The sequence below is a fragment of the Alexandromys fortis genome, unplaced genomic scaffold (genome assembly GCF_014885135.2).
Source record: "Alexandromys fortis isolate MF-2015 unplaced genomic scaffold, M_Fortis_MF-2015_v1.1 scaffold_8_1_9099942, whole genome shotgun sequence".
In the NCBI taxonomy this organism is placed as follows: Eukaryota; Metazoa; Chordata; class Mammalia; order Rodentia; family Cricetidae; genus Alexandromys; species Alexandromys fortis.
This window is the reverse complement of record NW_026067898.1, coordinates 480,484-491,791: the sequence shown is the minus strand read 5'-3', so window position 1 is coordinate 491,791 and position 11,308 is coordinate 480,484. Positions and strand designations below refer to the sequence as shown.

Below are 11,308 nucleotides of genomic sequence, written 5' to 3'. Positions count from 1 at the left end.
GGGAAATGGCAGAGGGGAGGACCTTTAGGGAGGGAAGAGAGGTAAATACAAAAGAAGGAGGGAGGATGGTAAAACAGCAATAATGATGTCTGAAAATTCACAAGGAATTATACTGCTATTTACCTAAAACCCTAAAATACACACAATTACATACACAACCACACACACACACATACACAGTTTTAACTAACTTTTCTCATCTGGGCTTATGGTACTCTCTTCAAGAATTAAAGATCACATAACAAACATCTAATACTTGGCTTGGGAAGCCTCTTTTATTTTTGAGTTGTTGGCTAGGGTTGTCCCCAAATACAGAATCTATTGCTATTGCCCTTTGTTACCCCCCACTCCAGAAATAGGAGGTAAGTCCCTATAGCTGAAGACACCACGAATCTCAAAAATGGACCCCAGAGATCCCTTAGCTGGAAGTGGACTGAATGTCCCCCCACCCTGGGGGCTAACTTTCACAGTACCAGAAGACACTGTGCAACCTTCCAAAGGAGGGCGGCACCAATAGTCCTACCCAGCGATGATACCTATGAACCACATCAGTGACGAGCCTGTCATGATAGCCCTAAGGGTGCAGCAATGGCACACATACCTTGGCAACAGCCAACAACTGTGTAATTGGACTTAGGACCCTGCCAACACAAGGGATACCATGCCTGGCACTGGAAACCTAGCCGGCTACTCAGTGCCAGAGAAGTCATGGTTATTGGAGGAGAATCTAGAACGGTATTAGCCCAGCATCATCCTTAACAACAATCTACAAACATTTGCCCTTCTACTCACAGAGAAGTGTGGTCTTCACTACTCATCAAGGGCACTACTGTAGGCAACAGACAGAGAGACCACTACAGAAAACCACAACCAACCAAAGTGCAGAGTTGTGGCGCCCAGTCTACTAAACTCTCACACCTAAGGTTCATTGAGGAAGGGTGGGCAGAAAGATTGTATGAGTCAGAGGATCAGAGAGTTTGCTGTGAGATTTTTGTCTCCTAATAATGTTAGAAGTTACACCAATAAAGTCTCATCAACATGAATGACCATAAGTGAGATGACACCAATGGACATGCCAAAATAGACAAGGGAAAGCTCACAGAGCCTCAACCCTACACGAAGAACTATAGGCAACTGATAAAAACTGGGAGAAGGAGAGATGGCTTTTCCCAGGGAAGAGCACACAAACTAGTTATCCAGGGCCAAATGGCAGCCCTGGAAACATACAGAGGAGTCACATTATCCAGATTGAAAAGGTTATATTTAGGAACACCACTCACACATACACATAGACAACACACATACACACACCCATGTACACATGCAATAACAGTTTCTTTTAAAAAGCCATGAATTTGATGGAGAGAAGGGAGAGGATTTGGAGGGAGGAAATAGCAAGGGAAAACGTAATTATAATCTCAAAAGTGCATCTAAAATGTAAAAAGAAATAGAATGATGCGGAGCAAACTAACTGGGTATGATGGTGGGGTGTGTGTCTAGATGGTTCTTAGAGAAGGCTTGTATGAGCAGGTGACTGTTAGCTGGGGTTTAGCAGATGAGATATAGTACAGACGCATTAGCTGGGTTAGAGCAGCTGGAATCAATTTGATAAGGGTCTATCACTCTAGTGAAGTTATATCAGTGGTTAGGACCCTGTTAGGGACAGCCTTGAAAGCAGCATCAATGAAATCAGGTTATTTGCTTGTGAGCAGAGAGACTTCCAATGGAAAGTGTGGGGATAATGGGTTTTGTATATCATCAGTCATGGTGGCTTGGGTCTGTGAGTCTGCAGCTGAGGAGGAGAGGGAGCAGGAAGGAATCAGGATACTTGGTCTTTCCCCATCGGACACTTGGAGGCTGGACTGGCTCATCTCTCAGGACTTTCCAGCTCTGGGATGTGGGGCATCTTACTCTATCACAAGTGTTGGGACACCTAAATGAGGAAGTGCCAGGGAAGACCTGTTTCACAGAGCAACGACTTCATCCCTATCTCGTGGGCCGCTTACCCCTGGGATTGTGTTGACCCTTTCACCACCTTTATCTGCCCACAAGGATGTTGGCCAAGCCCAGCCAGCAGGCAGTTAGTCATATTCAGACTTTATCTTTTTTTATGAGGCGAGGGAGTCCAACTGAGCAGAACCTGAGTCTATAAAAGGCTACTTATGTCTTTTATTATCTGAAAGGACTCTTCCTCTGTCTATTGCCTGTTCTTCTGTCCCCGTGTTCTAATCTAGCAGGCCCTCGGGCTCATTTCTTGGGACCCTTGCCTATGCCCCTCCCTCCACCCAGTGAACCAACTGACAGGGAGATGGTCCCGAAGTTGTTGGTCAGCCATGCCACAGGATATATTGCTACACGTTTGGCAATGTCGGGCCACACAGTTCAGTAGATCAGAGATATGCATATGGCATGATTGGGGTTTCTGTTTAGGGGCTCTTAGAGCTGAAATCAAAATGTTGCTTGACCGCATTTCTGAGCTAATGAGGTTGTGGAAGAATTCTGTTTCTTATGGGTATGGCACTGAGGTTCCTGATTCCTCACTGGCTGCAAGAAGGGCTTCTGTTAGGTCCTCAAGACTGCCCACATTCCTTGTCATGGTGCACTCCACTCTAGAAGCCAACAACAGGTCCCTTGGGTTGAATATCCTAATAAGAGATCTGTGACTTCAGGAAGAGCCCAGTTGCTTTTAAGGATTCATTTGCTTAGACAAATTCACCCCATATAGCCCTTCTCTGTCTTTCTGTTCCCCTACCTCCCTCCCTTCCTCTTTCCTCCTGTTTTCCTCTCTCCTCCCATCTGTTTTTTCTTTTCTCTCCCATGCCCCTTTCCTCTTCTTCCCTCCTCCTCTCCTTCCTTCCTTCCCATCCTTCCTTCCATGCTGGGGACTGAACCCAGGGCCTCATGAATGCTGGGCACCACTGAGCCACAATTCCATCACTATCCCCATCTTAAAATTAATTCTACCGTAGAATATATAACACAACCACAGGAAGAAAGTCCACATCAATAGTCCCAAGGGCTTTGTAGAGTATACACACTGGGAGGTGGGAAGGGTGAAGACTTTAGAGAGCATTGTAGGATTCTTTCCATCACAGGAGCCTGGAAAGTCATTTCTTGTTCTTAAGGAACAAACCGTTTAGTAAAGTTGGCTGTTTTTTTAGACTTTCGATAGGTCATAAAAGAACCTATCAAACATCACACACGACCTATCTATGACTGTAGACTTCATGACTCCTGGGGTATTATTCAGTGTCCAGGTTAAGAAGATATGTCCAGGTGCTGGGAATGCAGGGGGCATGCTGGTGATGCTGATGAACAAACAATGTGAGTGATATATGTGTGAACGTGTGGATGTGTACAAGTGTGCATGTGTGAATATGTGGACCAAAGGATATTTTTAAGGATTATGGATGGGAAGATGACTCAGAGGGTAGGATGCTTGTAGTATAACTAGGGGACCTACCTCTGGATTGAGTTTTGTTTTTTTGAGCATGCACACATGTGCACTCATATAAACATATGTGCATGCATATGTGGCACACAAAGATTAAATAAACCAATATTTCCACACACAGTATTGAAATATGCAAAGTTTATAATTATGAAGGCGGTAGATTGTCCAACCAAGGGGTCCAATTATGAGAGCAAGTAGAGGGCTGTATGAGAATAATTTCTGTTCATTGAGTTCCTCAGCTCAGGGACTTTCAGGCCCATCTTCATCACCATAGTCTGGACACATTAAATGCTCTAGAAAAACTAATTAATCAGAATTTCCCAGAGAAGGTCTTATGTGTTTTAAAAACAACTTTAATACAGATTTTTGCACAGATAGACTGTAATTCACAGGGCCATGTAGAGTAATACAAAAAGGAATAACTGCCTCCCTTCTCACTCATGGAGGCCACCAAGGTCCAGACTGGTTGAATTCTTTACACATCTAACTATGGTCTCGATGAAGACTCACAGGAAGGAGCTGCCCAGGTTTCTTCTTGGAAAGCTGTGTTCGCACACTGAGTATTTTCTTCTTGCTGGTGTGGAGGCAGCACAGGCCTATGGTCTCAGTACTGGAGAAGCTGAGAGAGGAGGATTGTCACAGAATTGAGGCCAGCCTGACCTACATAGTGAGTATCAGGGCAGCCAGGCCAGCAGGACCCTGTGTCAAAAACAAAAAGCAAAAACCAGAGAAGCAAACAGAGGCAACGAACAGAGAAACACGAGCAAAGCCCTCAGATGTTTTCCTGTCTGCCTTGCTTTCTTCCCTTTCTGGTGTGGTACACACACAGCTCCTCGGGCTCAGAGGCACAGGGGTAGCTACAGGAGAGTCTCTATAACAGATGTGATACATTTTAGTCGCCATCCCAGGGGTGGGTAGCCCAGTTGTTCAGATGGTACAATCAACCAATAAGCAGCTTTGTGAAAGTGCCTACATTACAAGTACTTTCCTGTGTAACACAACGGTCTACAGAGAGGGATGCTGGTCAAAAGTGAGCCTTTAACTCTAACAGACAATGAATAGGCTCCCCCAATGCCTCAGGTAAAGTGGGGAAGCCTTGAATTGGGGGGAGAGTCAGAAGTCTTAGCTCAGGCCAAGAACTCAAGGCTTCCCTCCCCCACGTGTGAGGGAGTAGACTCCTCAAAGAAGTGAAGAAAGGGCTCTTATCAGCCCACCCTCTCCCTCTGATTGAGGCAAACCCTCCTTTGGCCAGGGGACTTCCTCCAAGGCGCCTATAAATGTGGCTGTGAGATGGGCTGAAGAGGGACCCAGCTTTGGAAACCTGACACGACCCAGGAAGACCTGTAAGTGTTCTCTCTACTGGGGATGTCCAGCTTCTGGGGAGGACCCTGATGTACACAGAGGGCTGTGGAAGGCTGGCAGGCTTTCATGGGGCTTTCAGCTTCTGCCGGTGCTAGTGCAGTGAGCATCGCTTCTGAGCAACAGGCAAACTCTCCTGTCAGGATGAGGATGGGGGAAAGCACAACTGGCTTTGGGGAAGGAACCCACGATTTAAGCGCTGTGCATTCCTAGCAAGCTCAACAGTTGTTGCTTCTCCGTTCACTCATTTTGCAGACGCTGCCAAGCTCATTAATGTAAACAAAGGAATCATCAATCAATCAATCACTGATCTTGCTTGCAGGCTTACAGGAAAGCAAGGCTGAGCTGCTCCTTATGATCTGCTTCATTTTGTCCAGAAAGGACTTGGGGCTGGGGCTGGGGCTCAGGTCGTTGAGTGATTGCTCACCAATGCAGCAAACATTGGGATCAACCCCCAACCAAACATAAACCAGGTGTGATCGTGCAAGCCTGTAATCTCAGCACTTGGGCAGCAGAGGCATGATAGCCAGGAACGCTATGCCCTCCTTAGCCACATACTGAGTTCCAGGCTGCCTGGGCTACATGAAACCTTGTCTTAAGCAAAGCAAAACAAATGAGTTCCTCAGAACAGCATGGACTGGACTCAGCCTTAGCTCTTCCGGGTCATTCTGAGTTCCAGCGTTCTTTTTTCCACACTCCTCTCTCATGGGTCCAAAATGGTCTGGCAGTGCAGTGTGTGTGTGTGTGTGCGTGTGTGTGTGTGTGAAACATCTGTGTTCTCTATTTCAGGACAAAGCCAAGATGAAATTCGCTCTACTTCTGGCTCTTCTAGTCGGGGGCGCGTCTGCTCTTCATCTGAGTGAATCATCAGGTCCTTCAGGTTTGCTCTTCCTCTTTTGTTCCTGGTGTAAAGATGATGGGAATCACATGATCACTGATCATCCCCCAATTTCAGAACCTTTGTACGCTAGGGGTGCAGGGACTCTGCAGGACTCCCGAGAGCATCTGTTATGTTTGTAGCCTTGATTCTGTTGTGGTATTTCCAATTTTGTTCTTTTTACATAATTCTAATGATGTCTGCAGTAACAATGGCTTCTTTTTATTTTGAAATTGTATACCAATTTCACACACAAAGAAATAAAGTGAGTTGTTGCTGTATCCGGGACTCATACCCAAAAAGAATGGACTCTAAGCTACTGTGGTTAGCCTTCTTGACCTCGTGGTGTGAAATGGGTTGTGTCCTCATGGAGATGTGGCTGTGGGTTCCTTTCTTTACAGGCAGGGTTTTGCACACTGGTGTTTGGAGTGGAGTAAGAGATACCCATAGTTCTAGGGAGAATAGGGGAAGGTGTCAAGGAAGGACACTTGAATTTTCTACTTGCCAGAGCCTGAAACTTCTGACTTCAAAAGCCCTTTGGGAGATGACAACTTGCCTAGGGATGTGGAGCTCTCAAGACCGGAAGCAGAAGAGTGTCCTCCTGGAGAGGAGCTAATATCACTGGAGGAAGAGGAAGGTTCTGGAAGTGACGACACCTCTGGGGTTGAGGGAGCTGTCTCAGGCCAGGATATGGCTGATGAGGATTTTCAGTGCCCCAAGGAAGAGGACACAATCAGTCTGAAGGGCAACCCTGGATGTAAGACCTGTCGGTTCCTCCTGGTGAGGCAGTTTCGAAAGTTTGACAGTGCTCAGGTAAGTGGCTTATGACTGAGGCTGAGAGCAGGGACAGACAGGAGACATGCCTCCATTTCCCACAGCAGTCCACACCAGCAGAGTGTGGGGTGGGGGTGGGAGGGCGTGTGGAAGCATGTGGGGGGAGGGGCGTGTGGAAGCATGTGGTGTACTTTGCTTGCTTGTTTTCTTTTTTTTTTTTTTTTTTTTTTNGCTCACCAACAGGGAAGGCTGGTTGGTCCAGAGACTCTTCTGTCTCCACAGCACAGGGCTTTTCATGCACCTGGCCATGCCTGGCTTTTCTATGCTGGGCTCCACACTCACGTCCTCATTCTTGCACAGCATACACTCTGCTGACTGAGCCATCTCCCCAGTAGCTACATTTCCAATTGCATCAATTTTTTGATGGACTCTTAGTATACTACCCAAGCTAAACATAAACTCCTCAGTCTCTAGAGCAGCTAGAACTAAAGCCTTTGCCAGTGAATCCTGTTGCAGGGAGCTACTTGTTGCTTCCTGGCTGCTCAGCAGCTCAGCCCCGAAATAATCACCGGGAACTATATTATTTAAATCAATGCTTGCCCCATTAGCTCTAGCTTCTTTTTTTTTAATATTTATTTATTATGTATACAATATTCTATCTGTGTGTATGTCTGCTGACTAGAAGAGAGCACCAGACCTTATTACAGATGGTTGTGGGCCACCATGTGGTTGCTGGGAATTGAACTCAGAACCTTTGGAAGAGCAGGCAATGCTCTTAACCTCTGAGCCATCTCTCCAGCCCCCTGCTTGCTTGTTTTCTAATGGTTATGGAGGGAGGGGAAAGAGAATAGGAGGGAGGAAGGGAATGGATTTTGGAGACTCAGAGACCATGGCTCTGACCATGGGAACTGCTGTCAAAGGGGTGAAGGACCTTCCTTTCTTCCTCTTTTGTTTTGTTCTGCAGACAGTTTGTCGGAGATGCTACCGGGGCAACCTTGCCTCCATCCACAGCTTCAGCATCAACTTCCAAATCCAGGCCTCTCTCAGGGCACTCAACCAGGCTCAAGTCTGGATTGGAGGCAGGATCAGAGGCTTGGTAAGAGGGGTACCAGAATTAAATGGGAGCATCTCTTCACCCCATCCAGTATCAACCTTTCTACAGCTTTGTCTGTATTCCCCCTTTACTGTCCCCCAAAGAGCTGGGGATAGAAGGCCACTCACACAAGACACTGAGGTGCCACCAAGGCTTTAGAGTCAGGTTTGAGTCCAAGTTCCTCCCAGCCTCTCTATCTTTGTGATCAGGGTGCTGTTTCCTGACCTCTAGGTTGCACCTGCTTTCCCCGGCGCCATTTCTTGTTCATGATGTAAGGATGTATGATCATGTCATAGAGAGGCAGAGCGATCCCTATGGGCCAATACTTCAGCTAGTCAGTCTCCATTATGGCCCTGTGGTCAAGGACCTTAGGGATAGTGCTGACTCCCTCCCTCCCTCCCTCCCTCCCTCCCTCCCTCCCTCTCTCCTTCCCTCCCTCCCTCCTTCCCTCTATACCCTTGGCCTCTTCCCTTCTCTAGGGTCCCTGCAAACGCCTTCAATGGGTTGATGGAAGCTCTTGGAACTTTGCATATTGGGCTTCTGGCCAGCCCCGCTGTGGTATTGGCAGATGCGTGACCATGTGTACTCGAGGTGAGGTTGGTTGGCTATGGGAAGGGAAGGATTCAAGAAAGAGTGCCAGGAAGTGAGCCTGGTCACTCAGGGAGAGGCTTTCTAGGTGAGGTGTAGGGCTGGTGGGAACTCCGAGCTTCCTGGTGTCATGTGAGGGTAGACACAGGACTGAAGTTTTCCCCTTCTCCCTTCACAGGAGGCCACTGGCGTCGATCTTTGTGTATCAAGAGACGTCCCTTCATCTGTTCGTATTGAGCTGGTCCCAGCCAGGAGTTCAAATCCATGCTCTTCTGGGCAACTGCCTCTCTTTTCCTGCCAGGTGCCCCCTTCTTTCTCCTACCTACAATAAAACGGCTTTACTGAACCAGACTCCTGCTCTCTTGTGATTGTTGGTAGCTGGGTCTTATTTTGAGCTTTCTGTTTTATCATCTCATCCTGCCTGTCAAATAGGATGGTGCAGTGGGGGTGCATGAAGCATTCTGACAGTAGGGAAATGTGTGCAGGTGGCTCTAAAGAGCCCGTGGAAGACCCAGTGACACAGCATCTGTGTATCGGGTACTGCCAGGACCCCGCCAACAGCTTCCAGACATGTGACGGTTTTGAATGAACTCTCGCCCACACCGGCTCTTCTTTCCTATTGTATTAGTGGCTTTCCCTGTTGCTGTAACAAAATATCTGAGTCCAGGAGACAGTTTACTTGAGTTCATAGGTCAAGGGTACTGTCTACTATGGCAGGGAAGTCCTGGTAGCCAGGCTCCAGGAGGGTGGTTACATTGTATCCATAGTTAGGAAGTAGTGGGACAAATGCTCAGCTGCAGCTAGCTTCTTCTAAATGCAACCCAGGATCCAAACCCAGGCAATGGTGGGTCTTTACATCTCAATTGACCCAATCAAGATACTCCTTCCCAGACTTGTTCAGAGGCTGGTCTCCTAGGTAACCAGAGAGCCGGTTGACACTCAATAGTCACCATTAGGCCTATCAAGTGGAACAAACACATAGCATGTACTAGGCACCATTTCTGTTACCCATTAAGGTGGCTGGCATTACAGCAGGTATTTTGTTGGCTGCGTGCCTCTCCCCAGATGAATCCTCTCTTCCTCTAGCAAGGTTTCTGCACTTCCCCAAGTTAACTCTAGGATGTGGACTCAAATCCTTGTCTCAGGCTCCGTTTTTTGAGAAAACCCCGTATTAAACTCATTATTATGAGTCAAACTTTCAATAAGGTCTGGGAATCTAAGACACAGTGTGTGGTGTGTGTGTGTGTGAGAGAGAGAGAGAGAGAGAGGGAGAGAGACAGAGAGACAGAGAGAGACAGAGAGAGAGAGAGACAGAGAGAGAGAGAGAGAGAGAGAGAGAGAGAGAGAGAGAGAGAGAGAGAGAGAGAGAGAGAGAGAGAGAGCGCGAGCACATGAGCACGTGCTGGTTGTAACCAATGATTGGGCCCTCACCTGCTGTGGCAAATGCCTTGCATTGATCGCACTACGCCAGCAGTATCATTATCTCTGCCATGCAGAAACAGGTTCAGAGAAGTTATACATGGATGAAAGACTTGCTCAAGACAGAACAGCTGGCTGTTTCCAAGGCAGAGATTTGACTTTCTCAGCTCCAAAGCCTGCTGCTCCTGTATTGTTTCCATGCCTGTAAGTCTTGAGTGACCGCCTTCCCTCTTGACTTCACCTTGGGGCATAGAACTCAGCTCATCTGGAGGCAAAGAAGCCCGGTTAAAGACGGGGAAGGACAGCTTTGATATCACCAGGGAGCTAAGCAGGATACAAGGGTTCTAGGGCCTGAGCCCTTTTCTTTCAGGGATTTCCCAACTCTTGATGATGGGTCCAGGGTCCTGGGATAGCAAACGGAGATGTGTGAGCTTCTGAATGACTCAGAGAAGGAGAACCATTTGCTCAATGTTAGCTACTCTATAAGCTGAAAAGGAGACAGAGCCACATTTTGGTTCATGCAACCACTGTGTTGTCTGCTGTTAGTTTTATGTACAGTCAGCTTCAGAAAGTCTATGTGTTTGGCTCTGTGGTGGGTGCTGGGAGGATACAGCTGAGGTACCACAAGTCCTCAGGGATGACATCTTCTGCTGTCACTGTTCTTGTTTGACTCTTAATAATAAAGATTAGGAGGGGCTGGGACCATCAGTCTGTGGTAGAGCAGCTGCCTAGCACATGTGAAGCCCTGAGCAGGCTTCCAGCTCTGACACACATGAATGTATTAAAAACTGCAGGAATAAGACACGGTACTCCCCACCACCACCGCTAAGCATTGCTATACTCTGGGCTCCAGGCTGAGAGTCAGGTAGACTTTTTGGTCTTGCTTCTCAGAGACGGCTCTCTTAGCGGAGTTTGTGGCACCTGCTCCATCAAAGTCTTTTTAAAGGATGCCAAGGAAAAAGCAGGCGGAGGCTCCAAGGTGGTTTACTAGTTCTCTACATAGCTTTGGACGTGCTTGTACAGGTGCAATGACTATAGTTTTCCTGCCCAGCTCACTCACAAATACTCCAGGTGTCCTCATCAGTGAGTAAGGCTCAGGAGGCTGAGCTCCTAAACACTGCTCTGATCTGAAGATTTCATTCCTTCTCACACTGATGATGAGAATCATCCTTTTGGTAAAATGGGGTTGGGCTGAGTTTTAGTACAAGATGAGTATCTAGAAATCTACATGAAAAACGGATTTATTATTATTACATAAAACTTTTTAAAAGTGAAGTGAGTCTGGGGATGAGCATGGTTGGTTCGGTGCTTGCCTGGCATGTATGAAGCCCTGGGTTCTTCCCCTGGCACCACATAAAGCAGGGGTGGAAACAGATGAATCTAGAATGACTGAAAGACACTTAAGGAAATGTTCAACATCCCTAGCCATCAGAGAAATGCAAACCAAAGCAACTCCGAGATTCCATCTTACACCTGTAAGAATAGTTAATATCAAAAACACTGATGACAGTTTATGCTGGAGAGGATGTGGGGTAAAGGGAACACCCCTGCAGTGCTGGTGGGAGTGCAAACTGGTACAACCGTTTTGGAAATCAGTATGGCAATTTCTCAGAAAATTAGGAAACAACCTACCTCAAGATCCAGCAATACCACTTTTGGGTATACACCCAAAAGATGCTCAATCATACCAGAAGGACATGTGCTCAACTATGTTCATAGCAGCATTGGCTATTGGCAAGGTTAT

The 11,308-nt window shown here is 47.1% G+C and overlaps 1 protein-coding gene across 1 annotated transcript; it reads left to right on the top strand.

Moving 5' to 3' along the window:
* The first annotated feature begins 4,350 nt into the window (after positions 1 to 4,350).
* On the top strand, positions 4,351 to 8,487 carry Prg2 (proteoglycan 2, pro eosinophil major basic protein). The gene is made up of 7 exons (XM_050120807.1): positions 4,351 to 4,534; positions 4,707 to 4,797; positions 5,603 to 5,693; positions 6,199 to 6,503; positions 7,429 to 7,560; positions 8,037 to 8,148; positions 8,324 to 8,487. Exons 3-7 carry the CDS (start codon positions 5,615 to 5,617, stop codon positions 8,380 to 8,382), a joined length of 687 nt encoding a protein of 228 aa, XP_049976764.1. The 5' UTR covers positions 4,351 to 4,534; positions 4,707 to 4,797; positions 5,603 to 5,614; the 3' UTR covers positions 8,383 to 8,487.
* Positions 8,488 to 11,308: the final 2,821 nt, after the last annotated feature.